This window comes from Perca fluviatilis, chromosome 7 (genome assembly GCF_010015445.1).
Source record: "Perca fluviatilis chromosome 7, GENO_Pfluv_1.0, whole genome shotgun sequence".
Classification (NCBI taxonomy): Eukaryota; Metazoa; Chordata; class Actinopteri; order Perciformes; family Percidae; genus Perca; species Perca fluviatilis.
This window is the reverse complement of record NC_053118.1, coordinates 11077067-11097691: the sequence shown is the minus strand read 5'-3', so window position 1 is coordinate 11097691 and position 20625 is coordinate 11077067. Positions and strand designations below refer to the sequence as shown.

General features: G+C 44.4%; 1 protein-coding gene across 1 annotated transcript in view; it reads left to right on the top strand.

Moving 5' to 3' along the window:
• The window catches only part of LOC120563147 (nuclear factor of activated T-cells, cytoplasmic 1-like), a 68545-nt gene that overhangs the window by 8952 nt on the left and 38968 nt on the right, over positions 1–20625 (top strand). Inside the window, exons 4-6 of the mRNA XM_039807280.1 lie at positions 7690–7892; positions 11255–11427; positions 12490–12630. Coding sequence (XP_039663214.1) covers positions 7690–7892; positions 11255–11427; positions 12490–12630 — 517 coding nt within the window. The remainder of the gene's footprint in view (positions 1–7689; positions 7893–11254; positions 11428–12489; positions 12631–20625) is intronic.

The following is a 20625-nucleotide window of genomic DNA, read 5'->3' as shown; positions in this document are numbered from 1 at the left end:
TGTCCCTCTCACACACGTAGCAATAGACGTCGTTAGCACCCCAGCTGTTTTGTAAATAGATGTCAGCACACCCTGGTCTGCTCCACGTCAAACGCACTTGACAGCTGTTGGCCAACGTGGTGTTATAAACACAGGCCTGTCAGCCTTCAGGTTCTCTCTGTAAATACAGGTAATCATTCCCCTTCATTACAAACCTTTGTATAGCAACATGCGGGTGGATCAGCGTTTTACCCTCGCACCTCCCCCCCCGTGAGGCTGACCAGACTCGGGCCGGCCACGCACAGCTGTGGCAGGTGAGGCTGCTTGTGATTTCGGTTACGCCACTTTCTGACTCCCTCTCGAGGGCCAGAGTAAAAAGGCCTGATTAAGCGTCCTGCGTCTCTCTGCATACACAGTGTTGTCCAGATTTAGATGGATGACTCAAGTTGTTTATTTCCTACTACTAAGGCACCGGTTTATTTGCCAACTTTGCGAGGTTGGTTATTAGTAAGTAGAAGTCATGGAGAAAATATGATGACAGCTGCTTTATCATCACCCCACACACACACACACACACACACACACACACACACACACACCTCCCCTGTCTTGCATACCTCACAATTTACTCTTACTTTTGAGCGAGGAGTGATTTAATGCGTATGATATTGCATGTGCAGTCAATTGGAATATCTTGAGGGTTTCATACCGGTGGAAACCACTGGAAGCATGGCAGTTGGTGGAGGGACAAATCTGTAAGGATTACGCAATCATGTGTACACGCTCAAGGGTGCAATGTAGAAAAAGAGCATGTCGTGTATCTTCGGGGACGTTTTTGCACAGTTTGGGAGCACAAATCATAAATCAGACTGCCTCGCTCTCTGTTGCTCTCTCAGTCTTTTGTTGTGGTCTTGGGTTAAACTGTGTTGTCTTGGAGGATAGAGCATGCTGTGGTCCCCAGTGCCCTATGATAATGAGTGGCAGTCGCTGGATGGGTGAGGCGCAGTCAAGGAGAATGAGCATATAATGACACAGGGACATGGGTGTAGGAAGCAGCTAAAGGAAGTGTGTGTGTGTGTGTGTGTGCGCTTAAGATTGGAGCGAGTAGAGAGAGAGAAAGAGAGGGAAGGAGCAGAGGGAGGCACCAGGCAGCTGGGGCTTGGCTACCCCTGGGCCCTGGAGATGTTCTGTATCCTGCTGATTAGGGCCTGGGTGGTACTGAGGTTGGATGAGCCTAGCAGTGGCGCTGGGCTGGGGGGGGGTGGGGGTGGATAGGAGTCCCTGCACCCATCGGACACCACCTCCCCTTTCCATGCACCGGTGGCTCTCTCTGCCTCCCTGGGGGGGCCTGAGGATGTCACTCCTTGTGAACCGTTCATCCTTCAACCATCTCCCAAAACCCACCCCAGCGGGTCGAAGCCCAGTCACCCTCAGCTCTTTGGTTGTTTTTAGCTCATGGACGATCAGACTCGCGCACTGTTAGCGATAGTGACATGTGTGTTGGAAAGCAACGACAGGTGAAAAAAACAGACGGATGAAAAACACGAAGGGACACACTGTTTCTACAGCTCCCAGTCCCCCTACCCCCCCCCTCCCCCCCCTCCCCCGGAGAGACTGCAACTGACAGATAATCAAAGCAAGACGCTCAACTGCACAATTACAGTTGTTGTCTTGTTCTTCAATAACGAGCAGAGGTGTTTTCTTGACAAGAGTTAAGCGTCTGTAAGGTCTGACATCATCCTGGGCTGCAGCAGATCAACCACACCACATTCAGTGCACCCATTGTGGGATGGGTGGGTGAGTGGGTGGGTGGGTGGGTGGGGAGAATGGAGTGTCTGTCCTCCAGCCACACACTGATGAAAACCTCTAGATTATAGGTTACCTCGACTCATTACCCCTCTGCTGCTCGCACCGGCTCTCTGCGCTTCCTGTTCCAAATCTCCAAGTCATTTATTCTGGACTCGCGCTCCGTCCTTCTCTCCCCTCCTCCGCATCCGCAGCCTTTTACCCTCCTCTCTCCTGATTGGTCCGCTCTGTGACCCCCGCGGCTGCTCTTCCACTTTATTTACTGCAGCAGACCACAACGCCATTAAGGGGATCTAGGGGTACTCTATCGGCTCCTCTCACACTGTTCCAGTCTCTCCCCTCTCTCACCACAGCTAAGCCAAACGTCTACAGGGGTGATTTTTGAAGCCGTGCTCAGAAAAAAAACAACCAACCTGGTCTACCTTCACTCAGAATATCACCGTGACATTGATTGATGGCTTTTTCCACGGGAGAACTGTTGGGGAAAAAAAGTGGAATTGCGCCAAATCATTTTCATTGAGAATATATTGACCAAGGCATGACCTGGCTCTGATCTAAAATGTGGGTTCGGTTGAAGATGTTGCAAAGGCTTTCAGGTTCAACCTCAGTCAGGAAACACACAGACATCCGCCAGGCCCTTTAGAAACAGCAGACAGCAACACCTGTGGAGTATTAAACCTATCGCGAGGCGCAGTCCTGCATATGGCTAGTTGGAATAGGATAATGACTGGCCTATAGGGCTTTCCCCCCTCACGCATACACACACTCAAGCTCTCATTAAGTCTAAAGCAGCAACAGACATGGTGTAATTTCAGCAGGATGTGGCCATCATCCCTATTAACGTGTGCGTGACTTAATACCCATCTCCCTTCCTCTGCAAATGTATGTAATGCACATCAAATTTGCAGTATGTTTCCGCCGCGACAACATGAAAGACCTTGGCAAATATGTGCTCGGTTCTTCGCATGTGCGGTTTCACCTTGGGATCCGGTGCTCGCTGGCTGCGTAATGTCTCAGAAAAAAACAACAACTGATGTACAGCATCCTATACCGTAGCTGCTAATTGCTCATTAAACCTACTGCCGCCTCTTATTTGATATTCAAAAGGCTATGTGTACCCTGTAATGCTGTTAGAGCTTAGTCAGGGCTGTTATTCGTTGCCCAAAGGGGTATTTATGCCACTCTTAAATTGTGGTTCTCCATCTGCGGGGCTTCCCTTACACTTGTATTGGGCTACCACTAATTACCAGTTAATAGCAAGTGGAAAAAAACAAATGGAGCGATATGTGCATAGTTTTTCACTGGTTTGAGGTGATAACCAGACAGCCCACAGATTTATGAGGTAAGACACTGGTGGGTTGTCGTGCTATTGGGGGGCACAGCAGTCATCCGTGCATCATCTTACTCATATTCTTTGTAGGTTTGGATGATATTTCTCATGGCAGGCTATGCTGGTTCTTTTTATATGGAATTTGGACCCTCACTGGTCTAGACATGGGCTAGAGCTTGAAACTATGCCCTAAATGACATAACACTAAAGGGCTCAGTTCAACAAAAAAAAAAACTTTGAAGGATATAGCTGTTTGGTTGCTTATAAAAAGGAGCAGCTTTCGGAGAGAGGGAAATGCAGCACATTAAAGGATTGCATATGTTGCCTTATGCTTTCAATATGAGGCACTGGAGACATTACAAGGGCAGGAGGGTGATGGAGTAAAGTCTGGAAGGAGAGACAACTTGGATGAGTGTACATTTAATTGGATACAGCAAAGGCTGGCTGTGTGACTGTCAGAAATTGACAGAGAGCGGGGAGCGTGATAATGGGAAAAAGCCTGAATCTGCTGTTGCATTTCTCCTCTTCCCCCTCTCCTCTGCTGCTTCCAGTCGTCTTCTGCTTCTCCTCTCCCCAATTCTCTGCGCCACGTGGACCTCTACGAGTCATGACATTTCTCCAGGCAGTGATGAAATCACCGCGCAGGGATAGAAGGCAGCCCGCTGCAGGCCTGTAGAGTGTATTCACACTCAATTTCTAGCCAGGCCAGACACATCTAATTTACCAGCAAGTCGTTATTAAACATTGCACATTCAGAACTATTGAGGCCAGGTGCCGGCAGAATTGAGAATGTCACTTTTACTGAAGAAATTGGTGGAGAAAATGCGCTGTGAAAAAAAAAATCCTGTATTAATCAGTTAAAAACACGCCCTCTGTCATTATTTTATCACAACTGATTTTCAGTGAGTGATGCAAAGAAAATTAAGAAAGAAAAAAAAAAAAACTTTTGGGTCCATCATCTCGATACAGATGATGGATTTGTAACGGCCCATAGGAATTGGGAGATGGATGGTGGAAAGTGCATGGGATGCAACCTTCTCTCCCTTTTTAGCTCGACACCCCTCCACATCATCACAACTGACCCAGACAATACAGCTGCATACAATTACACAATTAATGCATCAGCTGCCATATCCACAATGTTTAACTTGAGCCTCAGCTATCAGAAATGGCTCGTGCAGCAGCGGCTTGCGGTGGGAGGTGTAAATGGATCTAGCTGACACAGTGGCAGACGTTGGCACCCTGAAACAGCTGCAAATCAAGCCTCGATTCAAACTCGGTTTAGATTATCTCAAAATAAATATACGGTACGGTGTGCCAGATAGGCTGCAGTTACAGCTAGAAAAGCTCATCTGGTCAAAATTAGCGGCGCTCTGGTCCAACCTCACAGGCTGCATTAGACACAAATACAAAGCAGAGGTCACAGGTGCGTGTCAAGCCTCTGTCGTCGGCCCACACTTAGCGTTTATGACACTATCTCGACTTTTTTCCCCCGTCTTATTCCCCCTTTGAGAATAAAATGAAGAAGTACGTTTTGCGCTCTCTCGTGGTGCGCATTTCAGTGAGCATCCCAGGAGTTTAGCAGAAGCAAAGGGGGGGGTCTTAGGGAGAGGGTCAGAGGAGCACATATGGTAAAGGAATCGGGGGAGGTCGCCCAGGGGGGACTAGACCGCCTTGCTTTGCTGCTGGGAAGACCAGCGTCACCAAGCGGACTACCTGACCTCATTAATCACTTCCTCTCCTCCATGAGGTCACTACGGCTTTGAGCGCGGACGCCACCGTCATCGTGCGCTACCGCAAAGACGAGCGAAGGGGTTAAAGACCCCCTCCTTCCCCTGACTCTCTTGTGGGCCTCCTTACAGCCACGTGGCGGCTGAGGTAATGGTTGAAGGTCACCGAGAAAACCAAGGGAGTCTACTGAGGCGAAAGTGACAGGCGACACGGCTTTGTAGCTGCATTTTATTAAATCATAGGGGAACGTCATGCAATTTAACGCTCCGGTGTTTCAGATTTGTACCTCATGCTCCACCATAGCGCTCTCACGAGTCAATACACAAGTAACTGGTAGCATGTGTGGCTATGGATAATTACCTCTGGTGACACCATAAGTAAAATATAACAAGCAGAGCGGGGTCTGCCGGTGAGATCACCGCATAGATGAAGTGGTCCCTTGGGATGCCAAGACTTCAAGAAGCTCCTGACCTCGGCCTAACTCACTGATGACTAGCATGTGTGACTAGCTCACAGGTCAAGACAGCTGCTAGAGACACTATGCGGAGCCGAAGAGAAAAATAGGACGGTCGGAACTTGAGATGAATGACAGCCTTAGCTTTACCGCTCCCTTTGCACTTCCTCGATATCTGAATCAAAGCAAAGCCAGATAACCACTGCTGCTGTGATTATTGAGACATGTGGATATATGCTCTACTCCAGTGGCTAGTCATATCCTATATTATTCAGCATAATTAAGACTTAAAAGTTTTTCTACTGGGAAGGAAAAGAACACATCCTCCGCCTTGTCCCAAATCCAAAAGATCTGTCATCAAGTACAGACCAAAGGCATTTAATCTTCAAGTTTATTATGAGGCCAGACAATGTTTAATACAGTATCCAGACAAATTTGTTCTCGAACCAAAGACATTAGGTGTCCATGACACCGCAGCACTAATTTCCACAGACTACTAATGACGTACTGTCGCTCTCCAGTCGTCCTATCTACCTCTTCCTCACACCCCCATCCCTGACTGCCCTCACAAAGGTGATTATAAACCCATTAATCAGATTATGTCATAGGTTACATGTGGGCTGCATTTCGTTATATGACTCAGTGTCTTAGATAAACAACAGGGGTCTTTTATTCCATCCGACGATACCACTGTTTTCACTCGAGTGGAGCTCAAAGAAAATTGGCCTGAAGCGATGCGCTCGTGGGTGCTGGGGTAATTGACCAATTTGTGGGATTTTTTTAGATGGCCGTGGCTTGGTGAGCCCTTGTGTACAGTAAGTGATCCCGCACAGTAAATGTCACATGTGGTCAAGTAGCCACCTGGGTGGATCCACGGAGGTCCACACGATGAGAGGAGTCCTCTCGTTTTGAACCAGATGGATCCTGCAGCGGTCTGAAATTTGGAGAGATTTCTAAGTCCACACCAACATCTGCCCAAATGACCACTTTGCACTGCATAGAGCAAGCATATCCTGGGAGGTCCCAGTTCCACCAGAAAGCCACATTTGGTTGGCAAATTATTCTGGTCAGAAATCACTCACAAAGTATCATTTGTCCTTCACCACACTTTGGAATTTGCAACCCGGCCTCTTTGTTCATATTTTTGAGTCATTACACACTTGGTTAAATCATTAAATAATGTTTTTTTAGACACTGTCAGAAAATGATCCGGGGATGTAAATTTGGCAGTTACACTTTACTGTATATTTGAAGTGCCGTTGACCCCAAAAGTCAATAGTACTTTTGAAAGCATAGCTATGGAGCTTTTCTTCTCTTTTTTTTTTTAAAGATTTGATCTTTTTATTACTTAAGCAGTAGCAGCTAATGGAGGCCTTCAAGAGGAAGTGGTAGTTGTTTGAAGTGGTGGTTGTGATACAGGAGTCTCTTTCATCACAGTGGGACACAGTCTGTGAGCTTTAATGGAAATCATAATGCATGTTCATAACTGCCCGAAGGTAAAGGGTCTGGATCCCGTCTGCATGCCAAGCTCTGCAAAGTGTTTTGGTGTTAATATATTTCGGTGTAAAGTTTGCTGAATTTGCAAGCGCTGTGCCTATATAGGAATATTTATTTCGCTTTAAATGTATGTTGATATTTGTCATAGAAAGACAGCAAAAAACAGAAATGTGGACATTGTGTCCACTGGTGGTTTGTTGAACACAAGTGCATGCCATGATTCTAACTCCATTTTTATTTACACACATGATTTTAAAGTATGGTTTGTCAATGTCTGAATTTTCTTTCCACCCTTTAGATGCAACTCATATTATACAGGGGAATTTCTATTCCTAATCATTAGTTTCATAATGTCTAAACTTTATAGACTGTGAGCATCTTATCTAGAGGCTGAGCTTAGATGATTGCCCTGGTTTCTTATTTTGTGTCAGTAAGGCCACTTTCAACTGAGTCACTTTCGACTGCTTGCCTCTCTGTTGGCACTTTTTTTTTAACAGCAGCAGTGAGATTGTAATGAACAGTGAAGTGATGGGAAGCTGGCCTCTCCATTAGCCTCTATGTCTCTGTACTGAGGAGCTCCCTACCCCAGACAGACTCAGAGACATCCAAAAAAACTTTTTTTTCACCCTCCCCTAAAGGAATGTAGAATTAGCTCAATGAAGGAACAGCAAGGACCACTGAAAATGGTCTCCAACCCAACCAAAAAACAAACAAATCAAAGGGGCATATTTCCGCAGCCCCTCTACCATGTCAGAGCTATCATTAAAGGCCCCTTTAACTGTCATTAGCCGATGCGCATTTAATTTCTATTTCCTAAATGAGGGGTTGCCTGAGATGGTGGTCTTAAAACCTGATGTTGCCTCTCACCTGGGTCCCTTTGTTCTCCCGCCAGCTTTATGGCTACATGGAAAGCGAGCCGCTCACCCTGCAGCTGTTCATAGGGACCGCAGACGACCGCCTCCTGCGACCACATGCCTTCTACCAGGTTCACCGCATCACTGGCAAAACCGTCTCCACCGCCAGCCATGAAGTCATGCAATCCAACACCAAAGTTCTGGAGATCCCTCTGCTGCCTGAAAACAACATGAGGGCAATGTGAGTGCTCTTAGACCTTCACAAGTCGCCTATCAATCTTTTCCTTTTCACATTTGTCACTGGTAACCCCTACTTTAAAATAAACCCACAAAAACACACACTATTCTCTCTCTCTCTCTCTCAGCACCTTCCTCTTTGCTTTAGCTCTACAAACAGAATGCCTGATGATAGGTGATATACAGCACACACTTCTAAATAGACCTCCAAAACTGGAGCTTTCACTCCAAGAGATGCATGAGTCGACAGAATTCATGGGTGACTCACATCGGACCAATGTGTATAGGCTATAGGCTTGCAGTTGTAAAATAAATGTCAGACCAGGAGCCCGCATGGAAGTCCATTGGAGAAAGTTTTGCACAGATAATATCTTAAAAATGAGGAGTCATGAAATGCTAACAGTCCCATGGTTGTCGTGTATGGCTCGGCCAAAATTTACTAGCAAGTTGAATGTATTCGAAAACCACTAGTGGACTGAACATGTCTGGTAAAAGGAACATTGCACCTCAAAAATCACGATCCAGAGTGTGGGATGTTCACAATTACTCATAGCCCTGTAGCCTGCAACGTGCAATGGAAAACTTGAAGAACTCATGAAGAACAGAACTGCAATAGAATAGCAATAGCAAAACAACGTTGATTAATGACCATTAAAATGTATATAGCCTAGAGGAATAGAAATTGACAACTCTAAATAATTCATATAATTTAATAATAAATATAAGCCTTTTTCATAGCAGACATTTTGACTCGTTATAGTAGGAAAAACACAGGTGTTACTAATGACAGTAACAATGGTGCCGTTCAATTAATTATCATCGCGGTTTTCCTACTGTGACATGTCAAACATGAAAAAGGCTTTTCTTCTAAATGAACAAGCTGTTTTACAGGAATTAGCTCTTGGGCTTCATTCACATAGCTACACTTCAGCTAACAAACAGCAGCATTGTTAGCCATCTCTGAAGCACTTGAAGGTTGTGTTCACACACAATTTGCCATTACCTGCTCAAATTTGCCACCGTGGATGTTAGCTAAGGTTAGTGTTTACCACAAGATGAGCTAGCCAACAAGCTAGTTTCTCTGCCATTTAGGGCGGCTGTCTGCTCTTTTTGAGTTCCGGTGGTCTGTGAACTCAATCAGAAATTACCGGCATTTTTTTAATTTATGAAAGTGACTGTGTGGTTAGAATTGCATAAAATACTCTCCTAAATATAGGCTCACCATGGTTTACCTTTAAAAAACATTAGCATCAGTTTGCTAGGCCTCTCTCATCCTTCCCCCGGACTTGCAGTAATCCAAAGGGCTGTGCTCTGCAGTGTGTCCAGGCCATAAGCTCCTGTCCTGGGGCTCCATGCAGACTAGGCTGCAGTGAATTGTTTTGGACTGGGGCCCAGAACTCTGGGTTATGGATTAAACTGCTGTATCTAAACATAGGTTACATAAGACCGTTACCTCTTTCTGCACCTCAAGTTTATCCATCTCCGTTTGAAATTTTAAAAACCGTAGGCCTACATGTTTTTGTAAGAAAGAATCAGTAATGATTTAATACATCTCAGTTTTATTTGAATGTTTGTTTAAATGCAGGGGATTCTGAAGATATTTTTATAGGAGATGAGAGTTTCCTGACTGGACAGTGGCCTTCTTTGGTTGAGCATGGATGATTTTAACATTCACTGCCTTGCACTATAATTTCCAACAATACCACAACATCCCTTATATTGTATCATATTTAGGGGCGCCCCTCACCCATTTGACTTAATGTGTCCCCGAGGATGAATACAATATTGAAAAAAAATATTCAAGAGGAAGTTTCTGTTCCTCTTTGTCGTAAGCACAAGCTCAAGGATGAGGAGTAAAAGTTCTCTCTTTCTCCCCTCGACTATCTGAAAGGTCAAAGAAAAGCCTTCAACTGTCTCTTTCCACTGAGCTGTTTAACAGTCGTCTTGATAGCGCAGCATCCATCCCTCGGCTGTCGTGCCAACAATCATTTGATCGCTGTGTGGGATGCAGACTGTTGAGAACTGCAATCAAACTTTCAGAAAGTTTCAATCTGTCTTTATTTCCTCTTCTAGGAAAATTCATCTCATTCACATAGAGTAGCTTCATTTAAAGTTGCATATTCCCTTCTGCAAATTCATATCATACTGATTAATTATGAAGAACTTGTAACCAATCAGTTAGGTGGTGCTTAGAATAAGTTGTTGACTGTTATCACTACAGTTACTATGAAACAGTTGTTTTGTAGCTCACATATTGATCATGTCTTCTTGCTGGCAGAGAAGACTACTCTCTAAACATTTCCTTGCTGGAGATTCAACTTGTACTTGTTTTAAAACTATATCCACCACACAACACTTATATCATACAAGGCTGATAAGAAGAGGGTATAGCATTGCCTATCATGTGTTCTTATTTATTCAGATTGTCCAAACCAAAGTCAAGGGGAGAAATGAATTGGTATAAAACCTGACATTTACCCTGTTCCAGGAAATGTGCCAACATAGCTACCATGTAAAATAATCTAAATGCCAAACCATATCCCATTCGCTCACTTTTTTACCAGCCACACTAGTTTCATTTAAATTCATAAAAGGCCATGTCTTAAAAATGAATGCATTTTTTCCACTAAGAAAAGGAAAAGAAAATACCTCCCAAATTGTGAAATGACATAAAGACAGACAGCTTAGAAAAGCGTCTAATGCTGCACGTGGCAATGATTAAAATAGGTTTTACCCCTAAACATATGAAGTGCAAGGCTTCAATGGCGTGAAGGCGCTGGAGAGGCTTGGTGCACTCAGATAGCAATAAAGTGACTTTGTGTATACTGACTGCAGCTGATGGGTCCTTGTTTGATGGTGGTAAGCCATGGTGTGCCCCGTCCAGAGGATTCCTCCAGAGAACTGCTAATTCTTGGACCATTGAACCCTTTAAAACTGTGATGTGAAGTCATTAATGTCCAACTCTCTGTCTTTGATGACATGCTGGATTAATAATGACACGGTCACGCTCCAGTGGACTTCCAGTGCCTGATCTGTAACACCAGCAGGGACTTCGCTGTTGGTCGTATAATGTGCAGCTACTCTGCTCAGTGTCTCTTTTTAAACAGCGAGAGTCGAGGAATCAAATCTGCTCCCATTTTTCTCCATACAGTACCTTCTGTAGAAATGATTCTGCAGGGAATATTCTGTGTGAGTGTACGTTGTGCAGCAGAGAAAGCAGCTATTGATGCTTTTAGAGACAGTTGCTTTGTAATAGCATACAGATACACCTTGAAACAAAACACAAAAACACTTTTCCATTATCTTAAATGTATGTCATATTTGAAATATGGTGTTAAATTGTACCCTTTCCTGCCTCTGTCCCAGAATTGATTGTGCAGGCATCCTGAAGCTACGTAATTCGGACATTGAGCTTCGCAAAGGAGAAACCGACATCGGACGTAAGAACACACGCGTGAGATTGGTGTTTCGCGTGCACATCAACCAGCCCAACGGCAGGACAGTGTCCCTACAGGCTTCTTCAAACCCAATTGAATGTTGTAAGTCACACACTCACTAAACTGGCATGCCTTTTCTGTTGGCTTTCTGCTTAAGCAAAAGGTGGCATCTATTGTTGTAATCCAATAAACTGAGCTACTATTTTATTACCTGCTGGAGAAAATTCTGTGCCTCTGCAGCCAATAAGCTTTATATGATCAAAGCAATTTGCCAAGGCAATAGATGCATTGTACATGATGCCAGACACACGTGTTATCTATCTCAATTCACATTTTACGACTGAATGCACACGTTATTGTGGTAAGACTGCCCCATTAGCGCAGGTTCCACAAAGGTCATTTGCCAGCCCTAGTTTTGGCACGGGTGAAGGAGCGCATTGAAAGAAAGCTCTGTTTCTTTGTCATTCATTTGTTTATATAGGTGTGATGTTATTTGCACCCATGGAAGCCAATTAAAGTTGGATGGTGAGACGGAGCTGGCGTTATAGTTTATGGTCTGAAGTGGATGTTAATCCGAGTTGGCTCATCATTACAGAGAAGGTTCATTTAGTTGATTTTAGAGGTCTTTTGTGCTTTAGTGAGTTCTTATTCTAAAATTATGCAATATAGGGGATAATAGATGAAAATGCACAGTTATGTGATAATACATACATGTGACTCTGGCTGTGAATCTGGTCACCAAATCCCAGAGGCTAGAGGTGACTAGCTAGCCACAGTTATAGAACGCAGAGACAGGTGGTTGGCGGTAGGCTTCCCGATGGAAAAAAATGACTAAGGATAAGATCATTAAAGTATCGTTTTGATCAGTCATCCGCCTTTTTTCGGCGTCATTTAAAGAGCAGCTGTTGGCTGAAAACCTCTTAGCTAGGGGTCATGAAATCATCATAATAAAGTTGATAAGCCTGTTTCCATTACCAAGAAAAGCTGTATCACTGGCTTTGTGCTGGGTCTGTGCTTCTTGGAGTGGACGGAGATCGGGCTGTGAGTTTATGCGGGAACACACACTGTATTGAAATGTGCGCGTGTGTCTGTGTGTGTGTGTGTGTGTGTGTGTGTCTCTGTGTGTGTGTATGTGTGTGTGTGTGTGTGTGTTCCCTCCAACAGCCCAGCGCTCAGCTCAGGAGCTTCCCTTGGTGGAGAAGCAGAGTGTGGACTGTTACTCTGCCACCGGAGGCAAAATGATGCTCCTGAACGGCCTCAACTTCCTCCCTGACTCCAAGGTGGTGTTCGTAGAGAAGGCCCAGGGTAAGCTGCCGTCACCAGACCATGTTTACTGCCTCTCAATTTCCCCAATATCTCGTTCAAATCTCTCTCTCTCTCTCTCTCTCTCTCTCTCTCTCTCTCTCTCTCTATCTTTCTCCCTCCGCCGCGTTTCCTCAGTCTCTTCTCCCGTCAAAATAGAGCAGGCCCTGCCAGAGAGCCACATGTGGTGTGCATTAAGCCACTATATTTTTAACCAAAGTGTATTTACATTTGCTGAAGTTTCCATTGCCTGTTCACTGGTGCTCGCCACAAGTTAAGGAATGAATCACAACCAGGGCATGTGCAACGTCTCTTTTTCTCACTTTCCCTCTCTCTCTCTCTCTCCCTCCCTCGCTCTCTCTCCCTCCCTGACTCCCTTTGCTTTTGCCATTTAACCCTCTCGCTTACTTTCACTACTGTAGCTCCCTCTTCCACCCATTTTACCGGATGCTCACCACGGCTGCTTGTCACCGACTCATGATTAAGAGGCTATTTCTTGCTCATTTCGTCCAGGTTTTTCGGCCATTGGTTTCCTCCCTGTGTGGGAGGGAGCAATGGTAAAACACTACTGATTAAGTTTGCAAGTGAATGATCATTTGCTTGATTGCACCATTTAAATCAAAGCAAAGTCCAAGCACAGTGATACCTCTGAGGTCTGTTGAAACACTATGCTGCTGCTCATAATAATGATGAGTAACAAGTAAGGAAGGATAAGGGAGGCATCTATAATAGTATCCACCAATTGATAAATCATGAATTTCCCAATTTGTGGTTTTGGTTAAGAAACCCCAAGTTGCACACAAAAAATACATACCTTCCCTTTCACACTATCAAAACCTTTTTTTTCCTTTCCTAGACCAAGGTCACTAACAGGTTTTTAATTGGAGGAAGTGAAATAGAGAAAACAAATAAAACCAACCCTGAATATAAGAAGATAACCTTCTTTGCCAGATCCAGACTGCTGTGAATACATTTACTACAAAAAAAGTAAATACTTCACATCCATGGAGCCCTCTCATGGAAAAATGGTCATTTTATGCACTATGTACAGTACGTAAGAAAATGGGACTTGCTTCTCCCAAATCACATTTCAATTGTTTACATGCCAACTATTTACCAGGTTATTCAGGTGAGAAGGCTACAATTGGTTGGGAAACTACTGAATCCATTGCGCAAATCTGTAGAAAATACTTTATCTCTTTCATCACTACTTCAACATTTTTTTTTTTTGGGGGGGGGGGGCTTTATTTGATAGGAAAGCTGAGATATGAAAGGGGAGAAGACATGCAGGTAAACCATCACAGGTCAGATTCGAACTCTGGACCTTCTGCATTGAGGAATGCGCCCGCTCTACCAACTGAGCTAACCGGCCACAAATTGAGTCTCAACATTGGGAGGTGAATTCCAGGCAGCGCTGCCTGGAAGGCACTAGGATTAGGCAATGGTTAGGGTTAGGTTAAGTTATGGTTAAAACACAACGCCCGGGATGGGCGCTGCGAGCGGCACGGGCACAAGGGGACCACTGGTGTGAACAAAACACTTAAAAACCTCCTTAAAAAACAGAGTTCGGTTATATAAAAAAATCTGTTTAAAAGAAGGCCAAATATTAAAGGCAGGTTAAAAGAACCACTGGACAGGATAGACAGTGGGAGAATAAAGCTTTAAATAAAAGGACACCTCCACACCTGCCCTGGCCTCTCTCCTGGAGACATTACAAAATAAATAAAAAAAATATATATATATAGAGAGAGTTATGAAAATAATTGCCCCGGTGTCGCAATACAAAAACATTTCTATCCCAATCTATCTCCACATAAAAAGGACTAAAAACATTTAAAAAAGTCTAAAATACTATCTGAACGACTTGCCCTTGAGGTTAAAAAGTCCACTTACCATTACGTGGTTAGGGTTAGGTGCCCTGAAGTCGATGGTCGCAGCGCTGCCTTGAAGTCGACGTCGGGGGCTTAAAACACCATTGAGCCTAAATTTCCACCAAAATGTATAGAAGTTTTTTTTTTGAAGTGACTTAAAAAAAGGAAAACGTTGCCTCCCCGTGTGAGAGTATTCTTAAGCACCTCAGGGGTTAAGGGATAGGTAGAGATGGGGTGAGGGGAGGGGAGGTGGATGAACTTGGTAATATGGGGTCTCCCTCCTCCTGGCTTTAGTTAGTCATGGAGGGGGGATCCCCTGGAGAGGAAAGCCCATACATACATACATACATACATACATACACAACACCTTCACCTCTCCACTCCCTGCTATTTGAGACTCATGACCCTTTCAAGGCTGCGTTACCCTTTTTTTTAACCCCCTCTCTCTGCTTCTCTGTTTCCTCTTATTCTTTCCTTTCACTCCCTCATCCGCCATTCTTCTTACCTCTATCCTCGATACCCGTTAAAGACATTAGCCGGCGTGAGGCTCTGCGCTAGCGGGATCCCCACACTCGTGCCTGCCATCAACATTTCAGTGGTTTGTTTTCCGTCTCTGTGGTGTCGAGAAAGAGAGAGAGAGAGAGAGAGAGAGAGATCGAAAGAGAGGTTGTCCGTCGACTACTTAGTCTGCTTTTATGTAAACTTTAATGACCCACCGCTTCCAGGGCCTCCTAAGTCAAAAAAGCCCGTTACAGACAGACCAACACACTCCACATGTATGCACACACACACACACACACACACACACACACACAGGAACACACACGCCACTCACTAATGGCAGCTATCTATGATTATGAGTGTGTTAAAGTACTTATGTCCCACATATACAGCAAAATATCATCTTTTGGCATTTTAATCAGAGAACTCTGCTGTTTCACGAAGGTTCTCAGACTTTAAATGTCCCTGATTGTTGATTTAGAAGGACCGAACTGGAATAAGAAAAAAAAAAAAAAGAAACCAATAAAATTATAATTATATTACAGATTTATTCTATAACGTTGGTTTTATTTTCCTCTGGAAAAGTTCATGATTAAATGCACCAATGAAATACAGAGCATTGCACCGCAATAATTACTAGTCGCAGACATGTGCTTATACACATGCGCACGCACAGCCATGCTTTTTATACAGCACAACACCAATCACTGCTTTCACCACAGTGGTGACAGCCATTACTGTTGCTGCCATCGAAGGTCAGGACGGCTGCTCATTTTCCAAAATTGACTCCAATAAACACCTTCCAGAAAATTCCGCAAATCCTAAGGAGCAGGAGACGGCTTTTGAGTTTCCCAATCCAACTTGTGTGAATAATTACACCCAGTTACAATCATCCAAGTTGAGTCAGAGGGAGATCACACACAGAACAAAAGCCTATTAGCCCAAATGAGACAGCCATAAATCATAAATACATGTATTTCTTTAACTGTTTCCATTTGCTTTCACACACTCAAGGATGTAGCTGTTTTTAGCACAAACTTACCCAGATGCCTGTTTTCTGAATTGCCTGCCCTGAAAACAACAAGAGCAGATGTCAACTCATTCCTAAACTCTTTCAATACTGGATAATATCAACATTTGAGAGAACAGAGACGCCAAAAACATCCAATAGTCCCGCTGGTGCTCCGTGTTACCACTTCAGTTTAAACTTGTTTAATCTAAAATGGTAACACTTGTCCGACCCGGGCCACTGGCATTGTCTTTAAAGTGAGATTATTATTATTATTATTATAAAATGCACGAAAAAGCTATCAAGGTGAAAAAAGGTGATGACCGATTCTAGATATAAATGAATGAAAAGATGTGAATAGAAAACTTGGACGAAATCTAAAAACGGATTTCAATTTTGAGTTAAATGTTTCAAAACTATGTTAATTGTCTACTTCATAGATCTGCCTAATACACTACACAAGTATTTCTGGTGTGAACATACGGTAGTGTGTGCTTTAATAATGACATGTTGCACCAGTGCAAAAGATCTTTTGAAGGGACAGATTTGGTGTTTTCTCTTAATGAGAAAGCAGAAAAATGGGAAACCTGCATATATGTATTCTTGTTGTGCTCTTAAATCATCGTTTCCCTTTGTCGGTCTTCTACTGCCACTTTAATCCTCTCCTCTCCTTCTCTCTATGTTGTTTTGATTGTCTGTCTGTCGTCCCCCCCCCCCTGAGATCAAATGAGCAGAGCTCATAGCTGCTGCCACTGCGGGAGCCCTTAATGCGCCTAGAAAAAATAATTACCTCTACTTTTCAAATGCCACGTCCATCCCCAATGCTCCACTTCGTCACCCGCAGGGTAACTGATGCAAACTGTGTGCATTCACAATGTGCACGTGGTCTGTTGCTGTTGTGTACGCGTGTGCGCGCTATCGCTGTTAGCCTGCGGGCCTGTTTGCGTTGTTCAGTGGGAAGTGTTTTCAGTGAGTCATCCGCGAGGGATTCCCTGTGGATGGGTGAAACGGAAAAGACGAGACCCTCAGAGAGTAGGTAGAGGAAAGAGAAAGAGGGGAGGGCGAGGAGAGGAAGAGGGGACGACAGGGCTTCCTTAGAAATCCTGCTTGTGACCTCTTGTCTCCTGTCCTCATGTTGACTCTAGTGAAAAAATACCATGTGTATTCATTAATATAACTGCTTTTCCTGTTTGTTTTTTTTTACTTCATCGCCGACCACACATAGCAGGGAGAGCAAATTGTAGCTAGATAATGATAGACTCAAGAACTTTAAGTCCACGGTTTTTGTTTTTCTGCTGTAATGTAAACATTATTTTCAATGGTAATTATTGTTGACTGGTATTTTTAATAGACCTTATCATTTTTTGTTCTCTGCCGTGGAGAGTTGTGCCCTCCACGTAGCCGCAGTGTGGGTGCTTAGAAAAACTTTCCATCTTCGTTTGCATAGTTGTGCTTGGTTTTTATGTGCTGAGGTTGTGTCAGTGTTTCAGTTTGCCCAAACCGCTCTTTTTTGGCACAGGTGTCGGAGGACATACCTGGCGCACCTATTGCAGTGTGCATTCTGGCTTGCCCTCCTTTCCATGGATGGAATGAGTGCTAGAGGCAGGAAAAATAGGGAGACAGACAGACAGACAGACAGACAGAGAGAGAGAGAGAGAGAGAGAGAGAGAGAGAGAGAGAGAGAGAGCTGGGGAAAGCCTACACTCTGACTCAGAGGGGAGGTGAGGGAATTCCCTGGTGAGCTGGATAGTTTTTACATCTGGTCGGATTGGAGCGTTGCCTGGAGCTCGGCAGCACCACACACGCCTGGGCTGCAGCAGGGAGAAGTCTGGTCTTCTCCACCTCTGCTTCAGGCTGGTCCCGCTCACAGCCAAGACTAAGAGAATTCGGAGCTACAGTGTAATCTGTAACATTAGGACAGCAACGTCCACGGCAACACCCCAAGGCTATTTCTCTTTTCACGTTGGAAAGTCCTCAGCAACAGGCTGAAATATTCAGATTCTCATAACTCCAGAATTCGAGGAAGGCAGGCCTTACAGACTGTGATCTGCGCTGTTAAGAGTTCATCCGTAGACTGTTTATACTTCATTAAACACTTCTACCTAGGGCAAGTCTAAACACCAGACAAATCGGTTGATGTGTTGTACTTCTAGCGCTATGTCTAGACTGCCCTTTGGCTTTAGGCTAGGATCACCTGCATAATCTTGGCTCATATTTTGCCACTATGGCAGTCTAAAGTCAGATTCCACCCCTGCTTCAGGCTAGAGATTAGAGACGTGTGAGTTGCAGTATCCTGTCTAATTAGGATGGTATACTGCACAAAAATCAATGATTATGTATAATAATCGTAGTTCTAGGAGGAGCCCTCTAACAGAGCTGTCGGGGCTTAACCTCTCATGCTCCTTTACCTTCCCCCATAAAGCATGCATTAGCTACCGCAGGTCCAAAGCTGTACGTAAGGGAAACGGATGGGTCAATACCCCAAAAGAACGAACCATGACATAGAGTATTGGAGGGTGGAGACGTCACTGGCCCCTTCACTGACTTTAATTTGGCTAGCTGAGCCTGTATTATACAAATCTTTAGCATCAGGATGCAAAGTTAAACCTTTAGTGTCCTGTTATAAGGTGAAGCTTATGTGAAATAGATCTAAAAGTGTCCTTCCTACCCTCAAAGCCTCTGGCTCATTAAAGTGGTTTTCTATTATGATGTAAAGTTTCATCAGCAACAGGCCAATGCACCATTCTGGAATGCCTCTGCTTTGGGCACGTCTATACATCAAAGGGATCGGTCGGATAATACCGGAATCATAACAGAAAGATGTCCTGTGGCCTCCACCCCTTTTTTTTTTCAGGCCTGTCCGAACATGTCATAGCCAGATAAGTGGTTTGAATCAGAGAGAGACAATTGTTTCCATTTCCCTTTCTGAGGTAAATGTTAAGAAATGCCCTTTCCATGGAATATGACTAGTGATACATCTTGATGAAACGTTGCTCAATGCATGGGGACTTTGGGTCCAGTTTGTCTGCAAACAGTTTAAAGGCGCTGACACACTAACCTGATAATCGGCCGTCGGACAGTCTGGCGAGGTCGGTGACTCGAGTCCGTTCGGTGTGTTCTGTGCCGTCGTCCGTCCGAGGGGCCGTCGGCGTTTATTTTGGCCGACCTGACACGTTCAGTCGGCGGCAGGGCAGTCGGGACTCACCCGGAAATGGCGAGCGGAATGAGGGTGACTAGAGTCTCTCAAAATCTGACGAAAATCTTTTAAACTGACCTTTGTTGATCTGAAATGAAGACCGATTCAGCAACTGCACGGCCTATTTCTCGCTTAAAATGTTTTCAGAAACACGTTTCGGTGAACTATTTTAGTACGATATGAGATCGTATTTGGAACGAGCCGCCATGACAGTCTGGCTTTGAATTTCCGGAGAAAACAAACCCATGTGACGCGTTGGTCCAATCAGCTGCCGGTTTTCATTTTTTGAGCAACAATACAGATTAGCGCCGCCTGCTGTTATGGAGACGCATTACGTCTCGACTCTTTGGTGTGTTCTGTGGCACTTTTTGGACCAACTCCGGGAGACTGATCAGTCCGACTGGCTTTTCTGCCGACGGTGGGCCGTCTGGTTGGTGTGTAACTGCCATAAGAGACCCTAGACAAATACCAAAACACCATCTGGCTGCAGTCCTCTACACCATACACTCATTTTAAGCCTTTGGAAGTCAGGGTACCGCGGTGACCTTCTCTCTACGCTCTGATATACTGTGAAACCAACCTTAATGTCTTCCATGTGAACACAAATACTATACAAATGTTAAAGTCCGGATGCTCTTCCAGCCATCCCTCTCAGTCTTTAGATCAATTTCAGGCTCAATGCCTGCTACAGCTGTCTTGATAAAAGGATAAAATTCATCTCTACTGGCCACCATCCTCCTCAGCCTGCACCCACAGGTCAAGTCAGCTCACGCTTTCCCTGTTTTACACCCAGAATAACTCACTTCCTGACTATAAACCCATCATAAATCGACTGTCAGGTCATAATTTATACAGAAGCCTCTCAATCTGAAGCAGGCCCCCATTTCTCCAATTTCACCACTCCTCAGATTGGCAGAGGTCAGGTGCTTCAGACGGGAAAGCAGCTGCGCCTCTGCGATCAGGGGGGTGGGAACCCCTTTTTGGCCTTTTGGCTTTGCTCCTCATTGGACAACAAGGTAATTGCTGTGAAAATATGTGTAAAATCCCGGAAGCGCTTGCAGCGCGAGTAGCAGCAGCAGAATGGTACTGCAACGGAAAATAAACTTGACGTATGTAAACAGGAAAGAGAGAGGGAAAATACTCCTGAAATTCATCTCTGGAAAAGAGACATAGCCGCAAAATATGCCTGGGTTGTTTCACGAGACAACCTATTTGCATGTGAATCATATTTTCCATTTTCAAAAATATTCTCTTTGGTCAGTGGAAGTTGTTGTGTACAACCCTTTTTTTTTTTTTTTAGCAGGAAAAAACACCTCTGGAAAGCCAAAACCTGCAAGTTCATTGTGAGGGCCGATATGCCATCACTCAGCTATCTGTGGCTTTGTAAAAACCCATGAAATAGGATATGCCAAAAAATATTG